At 44.4% G+C, this 25200-nt stretch overlaps 1 protein-coding gene across 1 annotated transcript in view; it reads right to left on the bottom strand.

The window, feature by feature from the left end:
* Positions 1 to 25200, bottom strand: part of ccdc88c (coiled-coil domain containing 88C) — a gene marked incomplete at its 5' end in the record, with an annotated part of 110420 nt that overhangs the window by 29950 nt on the left and 55270 nt on the right. The window contains 13 exons of the mRNA XM_083633190.1: positions 2702 to 3132; positions 5649 to 5738; positions 7254 to 7399; positions 7777 to 7963; positions 8438 to 8581; positions 10374 to 10651; positions 11555 to 11716; positions 13060 to 13203; positions 14559 to 14700; positions 18561 to 18688; positions 20396 to 20824; positions 21582 to 21941; positions 23414 to 23698. Coding sequence (XP_083489316.1) covers positions 2702 to 3132; positions 5649 to 5738; positions 7254 to 7399; positions 7777 to 7963; positions 8438 to 8581; positions 10374 to 10651; positions 11555 to 11716; positions 13060 to 13203; positions 14559 to 14700; positions 18561 to 18688; positions 20396 to 20824; positions 21582 to 21941; positions 23414 to 23698 — 2926 coding nt within the window. The remainder of the gene's footprint in view (positions 1 to 2701; positions 3133 to 5648; positions 5739 to 7253; positions 7400 to 7776; positions 7964 to 8437; positions 8582 to 10373; positions 10652 to 11554; positions 11717 to 13059; positions 13204 to 14558; positions 14701 to 18560; positions 18689 to 20395; positions 20825 to 21581; positions 21942 to 23413; positions 23699 to 25200) is intronic.

Raw genomic sequence — 25200 nt, 5'->3', positions numbered from 1 at the left:
GATAATCACAAAGATTTCTTTTCATGATCGATATATATACTGTATATATGGCTCACATACGCAAAAACTTGTTAAATCCCATTGAACTGAATGGTAATGTTAGGTGTGATGTCAAGCAAAATAGAAATATTGAAATAATATTCCTTAAAAATGTCTTAATTTTGTCAAGTAAAGCGAGTCAAATTTGCTCGTTATCATCAATTTAGAAATTAGAATTGTGTGTCACCATATCATCATGATACAATCCCAGTGAAAGACGATAAACTAATGTTGAATTATCGCCCAGCCCTATAGTCAATGATATCAATTATTAGACTCTCTGATACTTCATTCAAGCAAAACTACCATCTCAAAGTTTTGAGCCGCCCCCCCCCACCCCCGATTTTTTTTAATCCAGAATGCAACTCGGGCAAGTTATCAGATATCTGCACTGATTGCAAAGGGTGGACGAGCTTTTTCATGTGGTGACTGACTTTGTGAAACAGTGTCTGAATGTGGCTGCGGATACTGTGTTCACTCCTGAGATTGCATCCCTGCAAATTGTCATGGCAAATTGTTTACAAAAGATGGACAATAAAGCTGATTTTCAAAGTACCTGGAGGATTTTTCAAGTTGTCAATTAAGTCAAATTTCTCTCTTGATTACAAAGGTGGAAAATACAACTGTTTTTAACTGGGTGTTTACTGATTAAATGTTTAAGCTCCCCACAAATGCAGATGTTTTTTAAAATATATATAACCAATGCAAATTATTACAATTACCAAACAGATAAAAAGCAGATTATTATATTGAAATGTTATTTTAGATTTAGAATGTTAATTTTCTATAAAACACAATACATTTCAATGTAATTCCACAACGTTTATTTTTGGCCCTCGGCCCTCCACCCAGATTGAGTTTTGGCCCTTCATGGGAAAGAATTTGGGCACAAAGCAGATATAGCTGGGGAGTTATCAGCCCGCACACTCACCGGATACAAAAAGTTCCAGGACTCGAAGATGTCCTTTTGAGGGTTTTTATTCCCGTTTCAAAGTACAACGTACGCGTTTCAGTATATCGTGTATTTATACGCCCTTTTCCGCCTGATACAGCACAACGCTGACGAAGGCTACGTGCTGAAACGCGTACGTTGTACTTTGAAACAGGAATAAAAACCCTCAAAAGGACATCTTCGAGTGCTGGCTCCTTCTCTACTGCTTTAAAGAATTTGGGCACCCCTGATCTAAACAAAACACTCTGTCATGTTTTGGTCGTCAGTGCATCTGACGTGTTGACGCTGAGCACCGACTGTAATCTAGCAGGAATGCCTGTTCAGATGAATCGCCTGCTAGCATTCCTCATCCCGCTAGCAGCTAGCTGTCCAGGATGACTGATTGCTCCGTACGCAGCAGTGACCACTAAGAGGGCTTGTGATGATTTCCAAACATACTGACAGGCCAACAAAAGCCCCACATTGATGTTCACCAACAGTCTAAAAGCTGACATGGCTTTAAGGGTTTCTATGAGTGTGAAACTAAAGAGTACCGCTTTTCTTTTCTTTTGATCTGCGACCAGCAGCTCTATAAGTCACTCTGTCGGTTGGTCGGTCGGTCGGTCCACAAAAAGTTCACTGCGCTTTAGCGGACACAGTTTTCACCCTAGGAGGCTGAAATCTGGCGTGGAGGTCAAGTGTGTGTGTCTGTGTGTGTGTGTGTGTGTGTGTGTGTGTCGTGCATGTGGGTATGTGTGTGTGTGTGTGTGTGTGTCGTGCGTGTGTGTGTGTGTGGGTCTGTGTCGTGCACGTGTGTGTGCGCATGTGTGCGTGTGCGTGTGTGTGTGTGTGTGTGTGAAGGTGTGTATGATTGCTGAAACACCCGAAACACCCGGTGACCTCAGGAAACATCACTGAAGATGTGTCCCAGGTAGAGCTGGGTATCGTAAAAAAAACAAAAAACGATACCGATACAATACTTTGACTTTGATACCGGTTCCTGAACGATACTTTTTCAATATGAATTTGATAAAAATCCATTTAAACAAAAATAAAACTACATTACACATTGAAATGACGATTTACGTAATTGTACGGCAATGTGGCGGCCCATGCCAGGCACATTGGGCACGTCCTTTTTGCCCACCCCATTGTGTTTCACAAATAGTGTAGAGATAATAGTCTTCTAGGTCATCTTGCAGGCCAACATATCCCATAAGCCAGGTCCTCAGAAGCCTTTTTGGATAAAACAGTCTGGTGACAACCACAGCATTCAAATGGGTTCATTAAAACAGTGTTGTTACACTGCTGTAAGTACATTACCACACCTTCCCCTGTAAAAAAATAATCCAATCTGAATAGGGATCAAGTGAACTCAGAATACAGCAGGTCAGTCTATCTGGAATTGTTACTGGGGTAGATGGAGAGAATCATTGAAACTCCTGTCTAATATGCAAACAGGAAACAATTATTTTTTTCTTTTTCTTTTGACTGTCATGAAAATGGTCAAATATAAAGAACAATGGCATCATGACATATCCGATTTCATACGCCCATATTGGTTGAACCCTGCAGCTGGTTTAAAATGAATAGCTCCTTTGATCCAGTGTTTCAAGCATGTACCATTGGCTGGTAAGCCCAGCTGTAAAAATGCTGATTGTGTGTGTGTGTCGTTCGTGCGTGTGTGTGTGTGTGTGTGTGTGTGTGTTTGTGTGTCACTTGTGTGTTTACCTCGGGTGACGGGCGTGAGCGCTGGAGACTGGGGCCCGAGGCTGGGGCTGGTGGCACTGGTGTGGTTGTTGGTGTGGTTGCTGTGGGCGTGGCCATTGTCCGACATGTCACATCCCGTCCGGGGCGGGGGGAGTGGGGGCGGGGCGGTGGGGGGGAGGAGGGGTGGCAGGGCGGTGGGGGTGAGGAGGGGGGGCAGGGCGGGGAGCGGCAGGGCGGGGAGCGGCAGGTCGGGGGCGCTCTTGGCTCTCTGCCGTTCTTTGTCACCCTCCTTGTCCCGGTCGGCCCCTCTCTCTTTGCCCCCCTCCTTGTCCCGGTCGGCCCCTCTCTCTTTGCCCCCCTCCTTGTCCCGGTCGGCCCCTCTCTCCCTGCTGCTCTCCTTCCGTGGTTTGATCAGCTTGACCAGAGCTTTGGCTCCGGACCACTGACTCCTCCTGTGGTTACAGAGAAGCATACATATCCGTCATAAATAATCATGTATATCGGTTATATAATCAACCATGCTTTGATCGATATATTGGGCCCATATTGGCCGTTTATTAAAAGTCAGATCCATACAGCTGCGGGGACATATTCTGGACAGGGGGTGGTGAGCAAAAGAAGGGGAAGGGGGACATGATGTAATTGCTGGCAGGATTGACGTTATGGATGTGCCTATACCTAACATTGATCAACTAGAGGGTAGGGTGCATACCTCCGCCAACCTTTCGAGTTAGGTCAATCCGTTCGGAAGTAAGGCACATTTTTGTGATTAGCCACATCCCCTTTTGGCCAGTGGGCGAGCTAAATACCCGCACAGCTTTTCTATGCGGAGTGCTTGTACGCTGTCTGTGGTGCTGAACACCATGGCAACAGTAAACAAACAATGTGTCACAGTGACCATAACACTTTTGGATATTCCTTTTTCCTTTCTAGGTTGGCAATCAGCAAATAAAACTCGGTCTAAATTTGTTTTGTTAACCGGAAGATGCATGTTTAATCTGTAAAAGTCTTTTTACTACAATATGTATAAACACACTTTCCCAGGCACAGTGCTTTACAGAGAGGGACTGAAAAAATAAAACATGCAACATAAACATGCCTAGAACCCTCCTCACTCCAAGCATCTTATCTCTAGATTTGTATGTCTGTTTGACAACTGCACCACGGCCTCTACTGAGAGGATTAGAGAAGCGTGGCAGGGGGAACTTGGTATTGATTAATCTGAAAATATATGGGAAAGGAGTCTGTCTGTGGTAGAACTCTGCTCAGTTAACAGCAGACACCAGCTGATCCAATTTAAAGTTGCTCACCGTCTTAACTATTCCAAGCATAAGTTACACAAGTTCTTCCCTTCTGTCTCAGCACTATGTGACAGGTGTCAAGAGGGAACACTATCTGATGCCTTCTGGTTCTGCTCTTCACTAACGGGATTCTGGGCCAAAATATTTGATTGGTACTCTAAGCTTTACAAAATAACCAGCCGGAGGCAGAACTCGCCATCTTCGGCTGCTCGCAGTACTCTCTGAACTTCCCTACAGCTGTGTAACAGTCTCTAACACTGGGGACAACTGTTGCCAAAAAACTAATTCTGAAGGAATGGAAGTCCTCCTGTTCACCTTCTTTCCAACTGTGGTTGACGGACATGACCTCTGTTATACGGATGGAGAAACTTAGGTTTCTGAGGACCAATTCACTTAAAAAGTGTTCAACCTTTTGGAGCCGTTTCTAGCCTACCTTGAATGAGGTTAGTTTCTAGCCTACCTTGATGAGGTTAGTTTCTAGCCTACCTTGATGAGGTTAGTTTCTAGCCTACCTTGATGAGGTTAGTTTCTAGCCTACCTTGATGAGGTTAGTTTCTAGCCTACCTTGATGAGGTTAGTTTCTAGCCTACCTTGATGAGGTTAGTTTCTAGCCCACCTTGATGAGGTTAGTTTCTAGCCTACCTTGATGAGGTTAGTTTCTAGCCTACCTTGATGAGGTTAGTTTCTAGCCTACCTTGATGAGGTTAGTTTCTAGCCCACCTTGATGAGGTTAGTTTCTAGCCCACCTTGATGAGGTTAGTTTCTAGCCTACCTTGATGAGGTTAGTTTCTAGCCTACCTTGATGAGGTTAGTTTCTAGCCTACCTTGATGAGGTTAGTTTCTAGCCCACCTTGATGAGGTTAGTTTCTAGCCCACCTTGATGAGGTTAGTTTCTAGCCTACCTTAAATGGTAAATGGTCTGCATTTATATAGCGCTTTTATCCAAAGCGCTTTACAATGAGTAGATAGTCTACATTCACCCATTCATACACCGATGGCGGCAGGCTGCCACGCAGGGTGCCTACACACCATTGGGAGCAAGGAGGGTTAGGTGTCTTGCCCAAGGACACAACGACAGCAGCTGGGAGGGAGCGGGGATCGAACCGCCAACCCTTGCGTCATTGGCCGACCCGCTCTACCTCCTGAGCTAAAGCCGCCCCTACCTTGATGAGGTTAGTTTCTAGCCTACCTTGATGAGGTTAGGGGTGACGGGTGACTCGCCTGGCTGGTTTCTCATGGACCCCTTGTGTGAGATCTCAGGAACAATATCTCTTACAAGCACCTTATGCGGCTGGTAATCATGTAATATTGAATGTCAATAATATATGTACATGTATGTTTTTTTTGTTTCCTGTGTCTGAGCGTGTTCGTTTGTCTTGTCTGTGCATTGTTCTGAAAAGTTGAAAATAAAATATTGAAAAAAATAGAAAAAAATAAACATGCCTAGAAACGAAAAACAAATATTCAAAAGGTATATGGACCAAACTCAAAAAACAAGAACAAGAACATAGCCAAAGCCAAATCTCCAAGCTCAATGGGTTTTTGCTCCATTTCGACGGGTGGTCAGCGAGTTATGAGCTTTTTCCAGAACATTGGTACCTGGTGTACTATCCAGCTATTTTATATTTGATGTAAATACATAGATGAGTCAATGGTAAGATAGTTACTTTTTAGGTGTGGGGTCATAGAACTTATACTGGTCCATGATCTTCTCTTCTAGTTTCTCCTTCTGGCGTCGCAGAGCATTCAGCTTATCACTGGAGAGAGAGAGAGACATTACAGTTATATACTTTCTGTTCTTGGTGGTATATACTTTATACTTACATAACAGTTTATGTTATTGGTGGTATATACTGTATACTTACATATATAGTTTCTGTTCTTGGTGCTATATACTGTATACTTACATATATAGTTTCTGTTCTTGGTGCTATATACTGTATACTTAAGCAATATAGCATGAGAGCAAGTGTGTTGTGGAGAATATATCCCGCTGATAAGCAGTTATCCCACTCGGCCTGCGGCCTCGTGGGATAACAGCTTATCAGCGGGATATATTCCACAACACCACGCAGCTCGAGTGCTATATTGCTTTTATAAAACGGTTTCCAAGTATAATAATATAATAATAATAATACTATAAGTCCGACTGGCATGGTATTCTGAGTCATTCTGAGTCAGTTGAAACACTACTGTAAGGCGGGACCTCTAGCAAGAAGATAGACGTGCGGGTGATTTGATTGGATCGTTCTGGAGACTGAAGTCGACATTGGCCAATCCTGGCGTTTGCTGAGAGCTTTTCGCAAAGCCCGACACCAGAGCCGTATGCCGACACCAAGTAACGTTACGTCTTATTTAGAAATGCGGGGTTAAGAGTGAGGGCGCGCGAGAGAGGGGTTAAGACATTAGCCCGTGTCTATTCTTGTACAAAACATCATTTTCTGCTAAGTATTAGTAAAGTTATAAGCGAAGATCGATTCACAAGGATCTGAAAGCTGTCTCCGCCATTTTGTTTTTGAGGTACTTTTAGTAAGAGAGTTGCGCCATCATGCGTCCATAATGACTCATTGTAAGGACTAGTGACCCTCCATACAGCAGATCAGGAGAAAGCTGTTTGGCTCGAGCGCAGCGCTGCCTTTTAGTAAGAGAGTTGCCATGGCAACCAATAACCCATGGCCATGGGTTATTGAACTTGGTTACTGGAATTATACAATGGCTGTGAACCAATCAGATTGCTTGATTTGAGAGAGCCGTTTTATAATTACATTTATAAAACGGCTCTCTTGTCTGATGATACAAAAAATTTTACCAACGCCCAGCAATGCTTCCTATCTATCCTATAGTCTCATCACTGCAAGGAGGTTGCTTCTCATGATGTGGCTTAGCAACCTTACGAACACACTCCACTTAGAAAGAATAATGTACATTCTTATGGACAAACTTCCATATTTTGACAAGGTGTGGTCGCCTCTAATTCACTATTTTGCACTTGCAAAATAAAATTGGCACTTTCCTCTCAATATCAACAAAATAATGTTTGACAGAAGAATAGGGTGGGGCTGGGGGAGAATCAAGAATAGAACTGAGAAACTAAATTAATGGAGAGCCTTTTCTTTTCTCTTTCATTTCTTTTATGTTTTGTATCTGTATTGATATTTGTATATATGTGCACATGTTCAAAATAAAATAAAAAGAGCATTTCATGATTTAACTTATATCTGTATAAATGGATATATAGTTTCTGTTATTGGTGCTATATATTGTATACTTACATATATAGTTTCTGTTCTTGGTGGTAGAGCTCCTTGCTCTCCATGCTCCTCTCCAGCAGAGTGTGGTTCTGCTGACTGAGCAGGTTGATTTGACTCAGGAGGTGGTGGTTTTCCTCTTCCAAGTTCCCTTTCAGTCGACTCAGCAGCTACACACACACACACACACACACACACACACACACACACACACACACACACACACACACACACACACACACACGCACACAATCAAAAATGTATTGGGACATTGGGTTCAACATCCAATACTCTTAAGCTAAAAGCAATCTTAAAAACAATCCTTTTCACAGCAGTCATTTTGTGTCTAAAAGGCAGGGGAAACACAGGTGCAACCAAAACATTAACGAGGGCCCCAGCACTGGAGCACCTAAATGGATTGGAAGTTGGAAACCCTCAATGTTTTGGTTGCACCTGTGTTTACCCTGCCTTTTAGACACAAATTGGCAGCTGTGAAAAAGGTCAATGACACCCCCTCCCCTGCAGGAAACAACAAAACACCACTTACCTCACAGTGGTTGTCCAGTTTGGTCATAGATAGATCCAAGCCCTGGTGTTGCTCCAGGAGCGTGTCGTATTGCGCCATCCCGCGACTCACTTCCAGCTGGGACGAGCTTAATGAGCTCTTCATTTCATTGGTCCGCTGCTGGAGCCCCTCCCACTGCTCCAAAAGCTGCGATTGGCTGTCTGTCAGCCTTAGTGAGGAAATGGGAGAAGTCAGGAGGACAAGCATAATAACAATAATGACAGAAGAAGAAGAAGAAGAAGAAGAAGAAGAAGAAGAAGAAGAAGAAGAAGAAGAAGAAGAAGAAGAAGAAGAAGAAGAAGAAGAAGAAGACTGTTTAAAGTCTTGGATACAAAATAATGCCTCACTCAAATATTTTCAATCTGTGTAAATTAAGCTTAGAGAAAAAGTAATGAATGATGAATGAATGAATGCAAAAAATACACATTTCAAGATAAATGTCATGATATGGTGTGTCACAATACGCTATCACTCACCATTTTGCACTAGTGTATCGGTAATGTATCGCTGGAGGATCACAATTTTTTTCATCCCACCCCTAGTGTGTGTGTGTGTGTGTGCATGTGTGTGTGTGTGTGTGTGTGTGTGTGTGTGTGTGTGTGTGTGTGTGTGCACATGTGCATGCGTGTGTGTGTGTGTATACCGGTCTACTTCTGTCTTCAGCTGCAGGTTCTCCTGCTGCAGCAGGCGATTCTTCTGGGCTTCCTGGTTTAGCTCCTCCCTCTCCTTCTGACCACGCCCCTCCTGCTCCTCCCACTTCTCCTTCTGCTGCAGCAAGGTGCAATACCTGGAGGGAGAGAGAGCGCGAGAGAGAGAGAGAGAGAGAGAGAGAGAGAGAGAAAGAGTGATAGGGCATTCATGACTCCTGAATTGTATTATTCATGGACTAGTCCCACAAAGTAGCTGACTAATCTATTCATCACGGGTGAGGGTGATATATAAAAAAAAATCCACTCAATATAAATCATCAATCCTCGTAAAAAAGGGATCACAACAGACAGTAAAGGGTTAACTAATGTAGGCAGGACCAGCCTGGGGGTATGTGAAATAACAGAGTCCCGATTGGCTCTGAGAGGCTGTTTACAAATGAGTGGCTAAACCCCAGCAACTTGTCTGAGCTGGAGATAGTGACTGTTTGACTGCAGTAACGACATAGACGAGTCTTTCCCTCTCTAAATACCTTACATTCTGTTTAACATGGCACCATGTAGAAAATGATTGTTCAAACAAAACTATGTTCTATTTATTTATTTATTGTTTATTCCTAAAACCAGGGCTTAATTTTCTGCTGGATCCTGCTGGAACAAGATCCGGGATTCCCAGATTGGGATCGGCACATATTTGACTGGATCCGCCCCCTCATTTGTCACTATCAAAATCACTAAATGCATTTTGTGTCATATTTAATGTTATCTGTTCTGTCATTCATTTATTTCCCATTGAAGTAACTCGCAAATCGCTTGTTTGCTTATTATAGCCGTTCCACGGTACCGACAACAGGCTGGCACGAGACTGTACCTAACCTCACGAGGCCTAAATAGGCCAGTATGACCCAGATGACTTGAGTTATTACTGTTTTCACTGCTATACTACTTCCCACCATGATATGGTTTTTTTTCTCCCTTTCCTTTGCTCTTATTTATTTTTTGTTGTTGATGTATAGTTTTATTTCATTTTATATGTACTCTTATTTTATTGGGAGTAGGATTGGGTGGTGGGGAGGCGGGTGGGGGCAGATGTGCTGGTTGGGATGTTCCAATGTAAAAAAAGAAAAAAGAAAAAGTAATTACATTTGTTAATGTAGTGTAACTGCAATGCTCCCTGGTCAAAAATAAATACTATAAAAAAAAACACGCAAGCTCCACTCCTCCGGGATGCCGAGGCGACGTTAAACAAACACACAATCAGACACAGATAGCTTTGAAGGCTTCACATCCACTTTTAAAACCTTATGGAAACGGTAAGATTATACAGTCAGACAGAACCTGACCCGTCGTGTGGAGTTACCAAGACATTGTTAGTTGAACATTTTGATCGAAATCGCTTGTTACTGTTCAATAAAACAAGACACACACACCATCACTACGCAACGGGACCAACCTGGCTTTCACTGGCCATGAAGGAAACTGTTTCTGGGAGGCAGTACACTGAAGAGTCGATAGAGAGGACCGACCGGGGTCACGGCCAGTTGTCTCTATATAGCCTATGTTTGGTGACTTTTTTTCCATATTTTTTGTCCATTATTATTGTGTGATCTTATTACTGTTTGGGTTGAAGCACTTTTTTTTTCTTGATCACTGAGCTAACATTGATTTGGCGTGAAGTTGGCTCAATGTAAAAAAAAAAAAGATAAATGTAGCAAACTACTTTTGCCATGTTGCTTGTAGCTCAAGTTGTGTTGTTAGTAGAGAAAAAACCTAGATTTTTACTTTAAGCCTGCCCGTGACTAGGCGTTAAGATTTACACCCGGTCTTAGTGGGAAGAAGGCTTAAGCCTAGATGGTGCAACCGGTGTAACTGTTAGGTCGGACTTAGACCGTCAAGTTACGACCGACTTAGCCGCGTGCGTTGTGGACTTACTTGCTGTGCAGCGCCCTGTGCTCGCTCTCTAGCCCCCTCTGCTTGCCTTTCAGCGTGGCGTGCTGGCTGATGAGCGTCTCGTACTCTGTGGCCTGCCGCTCATGCAGGCTGAGCAGCCTCTCGTGGTCACTGAGCACGCTCTGTCTGCCTCGTTGAGCCTCCTCACGCTGACGCCCCCATGACTCCGCCTCCGTCTCCAAGGCAACCACCTGGCCCTGCAGCACGGCATTCTGGGCCATGAGAGAGGCACTCTGGGAAGAGAGCGTGGAGTGCTCCACCTAAAACACACCACTCAATGTTAATGTGAGTGGTGTCCAAACAACGACAGACAGCCATGGCACACCAAGCAAACATCTGTGTTTGTTGGAGGATGTTTGGTTGCTGTGCAATGGGCTTGAAACACACTCAATGTTACAATCTTTCAGCAGAAAGGGCAATATATTACACGTTGTTTTATTCCTGATTAGTAGGGATGTTCCTAGCGACTAATTTCCCTGACGGTTAAAAGAAAATTTAAATTTAGACTAGTCGGCCAGTCTAAAAGCCTATGTCCACCAGCTGCAGTATGGCTCCGTGGGGCTGCCTGGGGTGTATTACTCATTGTATTACTGGACAGACATGTAACTAACTTTGCAGTGTGAGCCATCTTCTATGTGTTGTAATACAGTGCTGCAGTTTCTATTTTTCTGGTGTGTCTTTTTTTTTTACATGTTTGGGACAGGCTCAAACATAGACTGATATCACAGGATGTTGTGAAGAGTACATGGCTATATAATTTGTAAAGATTTTATTATAAAAAATATATATGCTGAATTCTGTTCTTAAAATGTTGTGTATTTTTTTGAAAGATCATTTTATTTCAAATTGTTTTATTTATTTCGTTTTAATATATTTTAATATAGTTCATGTATTTTAGTCTGTGATACCGTGAAACCGTGGTATTTTTGTCCAAGGTTATCATACATCCCTACATACCATTTGTTTATTATATCGCAATCACAATCGCAAATCGCGATATTGTCCACCATAATCGCTAATCGCACCTTTCCCCCAAATTGTGCAGCACCAATGTCATCTCTGTCCGAAATAGTCATGCACATCCCTACTAATTAGTCCAGTTTGTTAGTAGTTATTTCAGCCAGAAACACAATTTGACCCACATTTGTCTGTATGGTGTGTACCTGTAGTTTAGCCGTTTGTGTGTGTAAGGCTGTGTTCTGCTCTTGCAGGGTCGTAGTGTGCCGCTGCAGCGCCGCCGTCTGGTTGTTAAGGGAACTGTTCTGGTTGTCCAGTTGTTTTAGCTGCTCCTTCAATAAACTGCTCTCTGTCTGCAGCGAGGCATTCTGGGTAAAACCAACACAAAAAACAACACAAAAAACCAGATCAATCACTGAACATTGAGAGGGAATATAAACTCTATAATAGAGCGTGGATGAGATGAGACATTCATTATGAACATGAAATATCACTGTGGGTGAAACTGGATCATTGCAGCAGCAGACTAGCCTGGGTAAACACAGCCTCCACGTGACCTCTAGCCTGGGTAAACACAGCCTCCACGTGACCTCTAGCCTGGGTAAACACAGCCTCCACGTGACCTCTAGCCTGGGTAAACACAGCCTCCACGTGACCTCCATGTGCTGTCAGTCACCTAAGGCTTAAGCTACAGACAGCAGACTAGCCTGGGTAAACACAGCCTCCACATGACCTCCATGTGCTAACAGTCACCTAAGGCTTAAGCTACAGACAGCAGACTAGCCTGGGTAAACACAGCCTCCACGTGACCTCCACGTGCTAACACTCACCTAAGGCTTAAGCTACAGACAGCAGACTAGCCTGGGTAAACACAGCCTCCACGTGACCTCCACGTGCTAACACTCACCTAAGGCTTAAGCTACAGACAGCAGACTAGCCTGGGTAAACACAGCCTCCACGTGACCTCCATGTGCTGTCAGTCACCTAAGGCTTAAGCTACAGACAGCAGACTAGCCTGGGTAAACACAGCCTCCACGTGACCTCCATGTGCTGTCAGTCACCTAAGGCTTAAGCTACAGACAGCAGACTAGCCTGGGTAAACACAGCCTCCACGTGACCTCCATGTGCTGTCAGTCACCTAAGGCTTAAGCTACAGACAGCAGACTAGCATGGGTAAACACAGCCTCCACGTGACCTCCATGTGCTAACAGTCACCTAAGGCTTAAGCTACAGACAGCAGACTAGCCTGGGTAAACACAGCCTCCACGTGACCTCCATGTGCTGTCAGTCACCTAAGGCTTAAGCTACAGACAGCAGACTAGCCTGGGTAAACACAGCCTCCACGTGACCTCCATGTGCTATCAGTCACCTAAGGCTTAAGCTACAGACATAGTCTGTGATGTCACGTTGAAGGCTGGGTTCACCCAGGCTAGCAGCAGACAATATGATACAGTAAAGTACAATAGAATACAAATGAGCATAGAGCAAATACAGGGTATTTAACCTTAAGTGTATAAGTATAGTAAGTATGGAAATATATGAATTGCATGTAGAGAGGATGTGCAAAAATAGCAGCAGTAGAACATACTGAGAGAATGGTCGAATTTACATGTACTGCTTAAAAACACACAAATATATAACTAAAGATATAGCCTATATATCATAAATGAGAAAATTGGAGAAATATATGAGATCAGTCAGAACATCGTACATTCTTCTCCACATCGAGGAGATGATCTTTGAGTCGTAGTAACTCAGTGGTGGCTGACGCTTGACCCCGGTCTCGCCTCGAGGGCTGCAGGCAGTTCTCTTCCACCTCCTGCTGCTGACGCAGGGCGGACACCTTGTGACGAGCCTGCAGCACAACAACAAACTCACTACAACCAAGCCCCAAACAAACACTGCAGTACCAAATACACAAACAAACAAACAAACAACTCAGGTGTGCGTTCTCGGGGGAACGTGTTCTGTGGCGGAGGCGGCTGTGTGTGGCTTGGATATCAGACAGTGGACAGAAACACAGCAGCCTAGCAGGCTTCACTCAAAACGGAGCTACTTCATAGAAACAAACACGTCCTCACAATGGGTTGAAAATAATAGTAAAGAATGTGTCATTTCTTCTTTATCGACATCAATTTTTTACAAGAACCTCTCAGCACCACGGGTCCACAAGGCTCAGAGTAAACTGCGTGTTTTTCATTTGAAGGTGCGTCTGTCATCCGGCGCCCCCCGCTGGTGTGGAGTTACTTTGCCGTGTTTCAGCAGGTGATTGGCCCAAAGGTCCAAGCCCCGCCCAGCCAGGAAACGACACTATCTCACGAAGTTTCACCAGAAGAAGAAGCATTTGAATACTGATTTGGAGGTGCAAGTGCCGTCACGATGGTGCGATGTTGAGGGCTTAAGCAGGAAACATGCTGCAATGTCAGCCTGGATTTGGAGTGGACTTGTGTGGTTGCATAGCGGCGATATTTTACAAAAACGAGGTGAATGTCAATTCACTCGTACTGTACAGGCTTATTTTAGCCGAAATGGCTAAAAATAGTATATGGTTGCATAGCGGCCACTTTTGTTTTGAAGGCTAAAACGCCCAAACCGGAACTCTTATTATTTGGTCATTGAACATAGCTTTAGCGGTCTCTCTCTTTCAAGATTCAAGATATTGTCACTCCGTTGTACAATTATGCACGTGTGAAATTATTGTGCTGGGGGCTGCATTACAAGACATAGGTAGGTACAAAGTCACAACAATTATTATGATTATTTTCAGTCTCTTTCGCTATGAACGGTCCTGGGCGGAAACAGGCAACCCGCAGCTGGAAACAGGGAGGGAGGGTGTCATGGTCTCACCAGGAAACTCGTGAATAGACTCGAACATCAGCTTGACGACGAGGGGGTCGCAGGGGAGACCCCAGCAAAATGAGTCAATTGTGTGATTGCACTAGGATTTCAATGACTAGAAGTTAGCCCAAGGAGAGAATGGAGTGCATATACTTGGTAATAGCTCTCCTGTCATCTGCCCATCCCCACATTATATTATACTTGCGCTGTTCCCGTCAGCTGCGTCGAGTCACATTTTCTGCATGTCGCCCCTTCACCCCTCTGCACATACAGCGAGAGCTTTGACGTTGTAGCATGTTTTCCACATCAGTGGTGGATGCCTGCCGGCCATTCTTCAGGCCAACCCTAGTGTGTGTGTGCGTGTGTCCTTACAGAGGTTAGCTCTGTGCGTAGTGTAGCGTTGAGTGCGCTGCTCTCCTCTAGTTTCTGCTCCAGGCTGCAGATTTTCTCCTCTTTAAACTTCATGGTCTGTTGGACTGTTTCCTCCAGCCGAGACTCCAACAGCCTGTACCTACTAACACACATACACACACACACACACACACACACACACACACACACACACACACACACACACACACACACACACACACACACACACGCATGCACGGACACACACACACACACACACACACACACACAAAATAAATCAACAACTAGAACGACCGCACCGCGGACATATATGCCTCCGCCAACAAGTGAGCAGTCCACATCCATGTCTGTCCAGACTTTGACGTTTGAGCCAAATGTGAAGAAATTCCGTCAAGGTGTCACTGAGATAAGGCGTTACTGAGCGTGAAAATGGCGTTCGTAAGGTCACAGTGACCTTGACCTTTGACCACCGAAATGTAATCAGTTCATCCTTGAGTCCAAGTGGACGTTTGAGGCAAATTTAGATGAAATTCCGTCAAGGCATTCCCGAGATATCACGTTAACGAGCATGAAACGAGCAGTGGTGATGTCACAGTGACCTTGAACTTTGACCACCAAAATGTAATCAGTTCATCTTTGAGTTCAAGTGGACATTTGAGGCAAATTTGAAGAAATTATGTCAAGGCATTCCTGAGATATCACGTTGACGAGCTTGAAAATGGCGTTTGTGATGTCACAGTGACCTTAACTTTTGTCCTTTTATTACCAAATTCCAAGTTGACGTTTGAGCCAAATTGGACAAAATTCTGTCAAGGCGTTCATGAGATATCGCGTTAAAGAGCTTGGAAAGGAGGTTCATGAGGTCAGTGACCTTGAACTTTGACCTTTAACCACCAAAATCTAATCAGTTCATCCTTGAGTCCAAGTGGAGGTTTGAGGCAAATTTGATGAAATTCCGTCAAGGTGGTCCTGAGATATCACGTTAACAAGCATGAAACGAGCGGTCATGAGGTCTGCTTGATTAAGCTATACTGCGTGGTAGGCCACATATAGTATATTTTGAGAGACAAGCCGAGGGCCAATTAAAATCAGTCCGCAAGCCGCATTTGGCTCCCGGGCCGGACTTTGAACATGCCTGCTCTAGCTGAAGCTCAGAGAGGACCCCCAGAGTGATGCTGTGGTCCCAGCTGTGAACATGCCTGCTCTAGCTGAAGCTCAGAGAGGACCAGAGTGATGCTGTGGTCCCAGCTGTGAACATGCCTGCTCTAGCTGAAGCTCAGAGAGGACCAGAGTGATGCTGTGGTCCCAGCTGTGAACATGCCTGCTCTAGCTGAAGCTCAGAGAGGACCAGAGTGATGCTGTGGTCCCAGCTGTGAACATGCCTGCTCTAGCTGAAGCTCAGAGAGAGAGAACATGCCTGCTCTAGCTGAAGCTCAGAGAGGACCAGAGTGATGCTGTGGACCCAGCTGTGGTATCTATAGTACAGTGATGTGGTATCTATGTGGTCCCAGCTGTGGTATCTATAGTACAGTGATGTGGTATCTATGTGGTCCCAGCTGTGGTACCTATAGTACAGTGATGTGGTATCTATGTGGTCCCAGCTGTGGTATCTATAGTACAGTGGGGAAAATAAATGTTGGGCCGGCTGAAAAGCTTCAGGTAGAGGGCATCGATGTTGATGTAGTGGCTGTAGTGTGGAGGAGATAGAGAAGCAGCAGCGGCCTGAACCTGTGGGTGGTGCTGTGGAGCTGAATCTAGTGTGTATGTGTGGGGGTGGGTGTGCGTGTGTGTGTGTGTGTGAGAGAGAGAGAGAGAGAGAGTGTGTGTGTGTGTGAGAGAAAGAGAGAGAGAGAGAGAGAGAGAGAGTGTGTGTGTGTGTGTGTGTGTGTGAGAGAGAGAGAGAGAGAGAGAGTGTGTGTGTGTGAGAGAGAGAGTGTGTGTGTGTTAGGGTTTAATATTTTTCCCGAAAATGAGGCATAGCGGGAAACGGGAAATGCCCTTTTTATTTTATTTTTATTTTATTTATTTTTTAATAAATCTATGGGTTGCTAATTTGATGCTGTAGTGTCTTATTTGCTGATATCAATAATTATGCTCATTCTTATTATAGGATTAAAGAAAAAGAATGAATCTATGTTAACAAACATTATAATTTAAGATAAAAACGTCATATGAAATGTCGTGTTCATTGCATGTGATCGTCTGCTGATAAGAACAGCCTCATGGAAATGTTATTTGACAATAAACGGAATTCGTTACAGCACTTAATTTGGGAAGTGATATTGGACAATAAACAAATGAAATTCATTAAAGCAAGTTATTTTGCGTGTTTCAATTAAGCTGAGATGGATTCCATATTCTGATAGCGTTCAGCAGCCTTTCTATAATAGCCAAACAATTTCATTTACATTCCAAGTGCAATTGAATCAATAAACTAGTGCAAACAATCACGGCCTGCGCCGCTTGTGCAAAATTCACGGCTTTAAGAATCCATCCATTCTTTAAGAGAATGTATGCTGCCATTTCTGACAGTATTTCGGCCACCGAGGCTTTTGGTGTTAAGTATCATATCATATCAAACTTTATTTGCAGACTCCACCGTCCAAATAGACATACAGTCACATATAGTAAATAGACATAAAAACACACACCACAACAACAACAACAACAACAACAACAAAAACATTATAAGAGGCGATATATCACATATTAACAAAAAGTGCTTATGCAGATTCAATAAAAGGCATCTAAAGATAAGAACAGTAAATGCCATTAAGATGCCATTTAAAAGTGCTTTATACACATTCTATAAAAGGCACGAATACCAGTGTGTCCACATATAGGATTGGTATCTCACAGAGCTACACCTTGGGTTGTCAACTGTATAATGAGATCATTCTGGGACCCCTGCAGTCTACATATGAACTTATACATCAGTCTTCTCAGGGTGGCCTGGAAGGTGTTTATCCATCACAAAAAAGCTTGCTGGCACTACTACCCCTGGGCTCCTTGAGCAGGATTCTGAGACAGTCATTATAAGCAACCTTGAGTTTGCGCAAGCTCTCTTTCTTATATCTCACCCAGAGAGGGGCCGTGTACAAAGGGGTGCAGTAAGCTCTAAACAGGTTCACCTTCACTTCATCAGAGCAGCAGTGAAATTTTCTCACTAACACATTGGCTTGGACATATAGCATTCTTCTCTGTCTAAGCATGTCAGCATCATCCTCCATCTTATCATTGATGATGTGGCCTAGATATTTTACATTGGTACACACAGACAGGGTTTGACCAGACAAATAGAAACCTGGGAAATTAAGATGTTGATCCGCCTTGGTCCTACATATCATTATTACACTCTGTTTGGCATTATACTTGATGTCAAACTTGACCCCATACTCTGAGCATACCATAAGTATGCTTCACTTGCGGGGATTCTGGGGTTTTATGTTGCTGCGACTGCAAATACAACCCGCTTGTTGATCGTCCTCCACATCTTATCACTCGCTCACAGAGGTTACATGTGGCATCCTCGTTGTTTTGGTTGTTTGTAAAGTATCTCCACGCAAAACTACTGGCAGGCGTGGCAGCAGAAGACATCGTGGTGGAATCCATCAGCGTGGTGAGCGTGGTGCATTGTTGAGAGATGCTCTCAGTGTGTGACTCACTCAACAGGTTGGTGTGGGCTGTGTGGACGAACTATCGTATTAACTGCAGTAATGGTCATTACGCAATTTTATTTAGGCTACAATAGGCTGTACAGCTATTTTCTTCAATTCATTTTTTCCCGTTTCCCGCTATTGTATTTTCCGGGAAACGGGAAATGGTCCAGTCGGGATTTCCCGGGAATCTTGTTTCCCGGGATTAAACCCTAGTGTGTGTGTGTGTGAGAGAGAGAGAGAGACTGTGTGTGTGTGTGTGTGTGTGTGTGTGTGTGTGTGTGTGTGCGTGTGAGAGAGAGAGAGAGAGAGAGAGAGAGAGAGAGTGTGTGTGTGTGTGTGTTACCTGTCTTCCAGGCTGTGTTCTTGTTGCAGCAGTCTCTCCCTGTTCAGGCCGATCTTCTCCAGCTCCTGGTTGAGTCTCTCCAGCTCCACACTGTGCTGCTGCACACTCAGCTTCTCTGTGACCAGCTCCTGCACACACACAGCGTTTCCGTACGGTGAGGTTTTGTGTGTCAGTGTGTGTGTGTGCGCTGCTGTGCACTGATATAGCGCGTGTGTTTTCCTATTAACGTAGTGGCTAGCTACCCAAAGCAAGCCAAGTCTACTATTTTCAAGTACTCTACAAATAGCCTGACTCATTTGTAATAAGTGTGTTTGTACGGCTAAAGTTTTGCATGCTATCCTATCGTCTGAGAACTGTAGCCTGATGCTAATGTAGAGACTAGTGTTTTCCGCCTGATTGTTAACGTAGCTAGAGGCTAGTGTTTTCTGCCTGATTGTTAACGTAGCTAGAGGCTAGTGTTTTCCGCCTGCTTGTTAACGTAGCTAGAGGCTAGTGTTTTCTGCCTGCTTGCTATCGTGGACGCTACATGGATCTATTATATTATCGGGATGCTAGTGTTTTCTGCCTGGACAAGATGACCAGCTGGACGATCGCCACACCAGATAGCGCACCCTGTGACCGGAAAAGCATGGTTACACCTCTGGAAATGATAGGCTAATTGAGTCTTACTGGCTGTTTATACTTTCAAATAAAAAATATAAATCTACATGCCTAATTATGTCATTATTTATATAGCGCCTATATCAATTGTTTTTAAGCTCAATAAACAGAGATTTAATGTGTCCTGAATTCATACCACTTGTCCTGTATTTGAAATATTAAAGGACACGATGTCCTGCAGCTGTGGTTGCTAGCGGAAACGCTGATATATATATATATATATATATATATATATATATATATATATATATATTAGGGCTGTCAGCGTTAACGCGTTAATCGCGATGCGATTAAGTGCCGACCATAACGCGTTATTTTTTTTAGCGCGTTAATCGCATGCCGCTATTTTGTCCCTTCGTCGCACGCGTACTTGTAGTCAAGCCGTTCGGTTTCCTGTCTCCTGCTTCCAGGCATGGAAGAGAACGACAGCAATACGCTTCTAAATGGCTCGTTTTACTTAAAAAAACTCCCCAAATGGCACAGTGGACAAGTCAAGAGCCGTACTTTGCACCTTGTGTAAAACGGAATTAAAATATCACCGAAGTACATCGAGTTTGAGGCGAGCGATCACCTAAAAGTAGCTAGCGGCCAGCTAGCTAGCGCGAGACTCATCACTCATTCTTCCTTCAGAGTCTCGGATGCGCGGGTCCTCTAACCACTGGGAGGTCGGCTCCAATGGCTTCACGCGATATACACGTTATCAATACACAGTTTCCAATACCGAGCCATTATTCACATGGAAGTGCCCAAGTTTTTAGCTCAGACACAGCCTTCTTCGGCTGTGTCATTTTGGGTTTCGACTGCGCCACAGCGCCGCTGCCGGAAGTATCGGTTCTAGATATATTTTGTAGACATTGTTACCTCCTGTCTACATTCCACTTCTATTGAATTGAAAATAAATCTAAAATTCAAGATCACAAAGTACATTTATTTGCATTCATTTGATTCCCAATCACGACACACTGGTAAGAATGATTAATATCTAATTAAAAATGCTTTGAAATGCAAACTAATGGCATTTTAAACATGCGATACAAAGATGCGATTAAGATTAATCGCGATTAATAAAATTAATCGTTTGACAGCACTAATATATATATATATATATCGATATTTAGATTGATTCAGGGATAAAAGATTGATTAAAAAATCAGCAATTAAAAATGTCTCCTTACTTCTCTCAGAGTAGCCAATGTCCTCTTGTCGATAGTGGCCTGCTTCTGAAGCTCCTTGTTCTCCCTCTCCATCTTCTTGCCTTTGATGGACACCTCCTTCAGCTTATCCACTTCCTTACTCAGAGCCCCGCCCTCCTTCTCCAGCGTGGCCAATCGCATGGCTTTCTCCTCCAGGTCTGCCTCTTTGGCCTCCAGCTGCGTTCCGATTCGCCAGCTCTCCTTCTCCAGGTTTTTCCTGTCCTTCTCTGATTGTTCCAGGTCTCTCTGGAGCCTCCTCATCTCCTCCTCTCCCTCCTCCCTCCTCCTCTTCTCTTCCCTCAGCTCGTCAAGCTCCCGGACCAGCTGCTCCTCTCGGCCCCGCACCTCCCGTTCCGCCTCCTCGCGCTGCTCTCTGCTCCGGTCGCGCTCCTCCTCCAGACGCTGCTTCTCCTGAGTCAGAGACAAGCGTATTATCTTTAACCAAAACTAACTCAATCACCACAAGTAGGTGTGAAAAAAACGTTGACTGAAATACAAATAAAAATTAGGCTTTACAAAAAACAATAACTAACTGAAACTGTAACACAACGACTGACACACTTTTATAGTTGTCTTTTGTGGACGGTTGTTCATCTGCCCCAAGTAGAGTTGTCACGGTAGTAGAATTTCAAACTTTCAAACCGATACCCAGGAAAATGTTACAATGTTCAATACCACAGGGGGCGTTTTCATTAAGAGAAAGCACTGCTGCTTTCGATACTGTTGCAAATGAGTACTGTATCATTTCAAATTCATACTTTTGACAACCTTAGCCCTAACTGATTTGTTTTTAAATGGTGTGATGTTTTTTTGTGTTACTTTTTCTGACCTTTATGAATCTCACCCCTGACAAATACCCCATATTACAAAAAATAACACTGAAAATAATAAAACTAAACTATAACTAAGCATTTTCAAAAAATAAAAACTAAAGTAAAACAAAGCAAAGTAAAGCAAACCCGCTTTAAAAATGAATTAAAAGTCAACTGAAATTGAAAACAAAAAGTCAAAACAAAATAAAAAACAAACGCTAATGAAAAATGCCAGACAATCTCACTATAATAAGTCAGAGGAGTTGCACGCTAGGAATGAGCATGCGACCTAGAAATGAATGCAAAGCTAGAGATGAGCGCTCAAAGCACACAATAATTCTAGTAATAATACGAACCTTGTTGATAGCATTAGCATTGAGCTCCAGTCTCTCGGCTCTCCTCCTCTCCCCTCGTGCCTCCTCTGTGGCCTCCTCCAGCCTCCTCTGCAGCTCCTCCCTCTCCCTCTGCGCCTGGTGCTGCTCCTCCTGCAGGGCGGCTAGGCGGGAGGCTGAGGAGCGCAGGCTCTCCAGGGAGCAGCGGAACTCCAGGTTCTCCTTGGTCAGCAGGGTGTTCTCCTCCTCTCTCCTCCCCAGCCGCTGCAGCTCCCGCCGGGCCTCCTCCGCCTCCCGCTTCAGCCTCCTCACCTCCTGCTCCAGAGAGGACACCTCCTTCTCCATAGCTTCTGCCCGCTCGCTGCATGCACGCACAGACGCCACCTACAGGTCAAACGCACCACAGTTAGATTTATAATTTTGTCCTCACAAAAATCTACACACATAAACCAAAAAAAACTAAAACTTCACATTAAAGACCATGGCAACCAAAATCCACAAAAACATTCTTACGTGCATAATTGTAAGCATCTAAAAGTTGTAGACCTTAGTTTTTAATCCAAATCCTAATTATTGCCATTTTGTGTTTTTTACTGTTTTCTGAGGTTGGTGTTGGAGTGGGCGGTGCTTAGGGCTCATTATGTTCAGATAACATAATATGGTATTAATCAATCATAAAGTCAGAGTGGAGATGTTTAAAAAATGCATTTGAAGTGAGCAAACGCCACCTCCCCCTCCCTGCCTGCGACGATGCTCGCCATGTGCTGTGTCATTCACTCAGAGGCTGTCTGGCCATCATGGAGCAACTACAGTACCAACGTCTGTCTGCAGAGGGTCGTGGTGAGGCTCACGGTGGCTTCGCCAAGCCCCGTTGCTTGTAAAAACGTTACCGAGGATGTTGGACCGAGTGGTAAGTTCTGAAAATGTGTCTGTTTAATTCCAGCGATCGGGTTTTCTTTACTGTCAAGCAATTTTGCACAAGCAGGCCTAGTAGCATAAAGTTACTTAGCTGCTAATGTTAGCACTGCACCGAAGGCTGGAATGTAACAGACACATATTGTGTTTTTCAGAATTTAGTGTATGAAATAATAACGTAAAAATACGAGACATTGTAATTTACTAAGCAAAATACATAGCCAGAGCTTCTGAATTTCTTCAGGAAAGTACTTCTGGTTTTTGCATATGTCTTTGCATATGTCTCATAATTTTATGTTATTATTTCATAACGTGGTGAATGCGCTAGTCGGATACCGTAGACTACCAGTCATTGTGCTAAGCTAACTAGCAGTAGCATCAGAGAAGAGAAGGGCATTTATCGTCTTACTATCGAGAGAATATTGGCAAATAAGCAAATTTCCAAAAATGTTGCCGTGTTCCTTTAAGAAACAAGGTGAAATAAAAATGTGAAAGGAATGAAGACAGAGCAGAAGTTACTATTCAGCAGAGTAGAGTACAGTAGAGTACAGTACAGTAGAGTACAGCAGAGTAGAATACAGTAGAGTACAGCAGAGTAGAGTACAGCAGAGTACAGCAGAGTACAGCAGAGTAGAGTACAGCAGAGTAGAGTACAGCAGAGTACAGCAGAGTAGAGTACAGCAGAGTAGAGTACAGCAGAGTAGAGTACAGTAGAGTAGAGTACAGTAGAGTACAGCAGAGTACAGCAGAGTACAGCAGAGTAGAGTACAGTAGAGTACAGCAGAGTACAGCAGAGTAGAGTACAGCAGAGTAGAGTACAGTAGAGTACAGCAGAGTAGAGTACAGCAGAGTAGAGTACAGTAGAGTACAGCAGAGTAGAGTACAGTAGAGTAGAGTACAGTAGAGTATATAAATCAAATGCATGATATTATTATCCTGACCTCTCTCTTCAGAGCGTCTCTGCTCCTCTCCAGCCTCCCTGCCTCTCTCTCCGCCTCCTCGCATCGTCCAGCCTTCTCCGTCAACCTCTCTCCCTCCTCATTGGCTAGTTTCAGCTGGGCTTCCAGGCTGGCCAATCGCGAGCCTGCGTGGGTGATGTTCTGGTGCAGCTGGCGGTTCTCTGCGTCCACCTCTTTGACTCTGGCTTCACTGTTGGACTGAGCGCGCTCACGCAGAGACGCCACCGCCTCCGACAAATGCTGCCTCTCACTCTCCAACTCTGAAATCTGATTGGACGAGACAAAGTAGAATTGAGAGTTAAATGAGAAATAACCGCCTGGCGGAGTGTAGCGGTAGATTCCCTGCTTACCAACGCGAGGGGCGCAAGTTCGCATCCTCGTGTTACCTCTGGCTTGGTCAGGCGTCCATACAGGCACGATTGGCTGGTGTCTGTGGGAGGGAAGCCAGAATGAGGGTATGTATCCTCGTCGCTGCACTAGCGCCTCCTCTGGTCGGTTGGGGCGCCTGTTCAGTGCGGAAGGGAACTGGTGGGAATAGCGTGATCCTCCCACGTGCTACGTCCTATCGGTGAAGCTCCGACTGTCGGTTGAAAAGAAGCGGCTGGCTACTGCGCATGTCACGGAGGAAGCATGGTGCTAGTCTCGGCTCTCCCCAGATGGGCAGAGGGTGGAGCAGTGACCAGGGCAACAAAGGGGAATATTGGCCAAAAAGTACAATTGGGAAGGAAATAGGGGGGGGGGGGAAATCTGAAAAACATAATAATAATAAGAAGAATAAAAAATACGTCTCACAGTTGTATGCCTCCGCCAGCAAGTCAAGTTGCAGTCTTCATGTCTGTCCAGACTCATACAAGCACAAATACCTTGAAGCAGAGTCCTGCACCGGGTAGGGGTTCCGCGGGGCTCCGCCATTTACCCACTTCTGTAAATTACCGGGTCGGGGAACCGGTAAAAATGAACTAAATGCCGGCAGGGAAGAACAACGTAGGAGCCATGTATGTTTTTCTGTTGCACTCAGACTGAATTCTCAGTATTTTACGGTAATCTGGAGCATGAGGCAGGGGGTGTGTCTGGCAGCTGGTCTGAGATGCAGGCAGAGGGAAGAGAGGAAAGGTTTCTGACGCACGTTTTCCGCTTTGTTTACATAACCAGCATCATTACAAGTATGCGGGGCGGCTTTAGCTCAGGAGGTAGAGCGGGTCGGCCAATGACGCAAGGGTTGGCGGTTCGATCCCCGCTCCCTCCCAGCTGCTGTCGTTGTGTCCTTGGGCAAGACACTTAACCCTCCTTGCCTCGTATGATTGGTATGAATGTAGACATGAATGATGGTGGTCGGAGGGGCCGTTGAGCGCCGATGTGTGGCTGCCACGCTTTCGAACCACCGGTACGAATGGTGTGAACGAATAATGATTCTGTGAAGCGCTTTGAGCACTTGGAAAGGCGCTATATAAATCCAATCATTATTATGCTCATACCGTGCATTGTGTGATGCTATATGGACTGCACAAAACATTCAAAACTCAGCAGCGGAGTCAAGGTGATTGATTGGAGACAATACGAGTCTGACAGATACTGTAATAGGCTAACGTTAGCCTCCACTACGACCAAACGACCTGTTTTCATAGCAACAGGCAACAACATGGATACCGTGAAAGTGGAGAGGTTGAACGTTGTAAAAGTGGATTTACGTTCCTGCAACAGCCATCATAAAGGCAGTATGGATTATACCGGACATATTGGAAATAGCTGGTAAGTCACTTTGCTTGCTG

Source organism: Poromitra crassiceps (assembly GCF_964638095.1).
Source record: "Poromitra crassiceps genome assembly, chromosome: 3".
NCBI lineage: Eukaryota > Metazoa > Chordata > Actinopteri > Beryciformes > Melamphaidae > Poromitra > Poromitra crassiceps.
The sequence above is the reverse complement of the archived record's forward strand: the minus strand, read 5'-3'. Positions and strand labels throughout refer to the sequence as shown.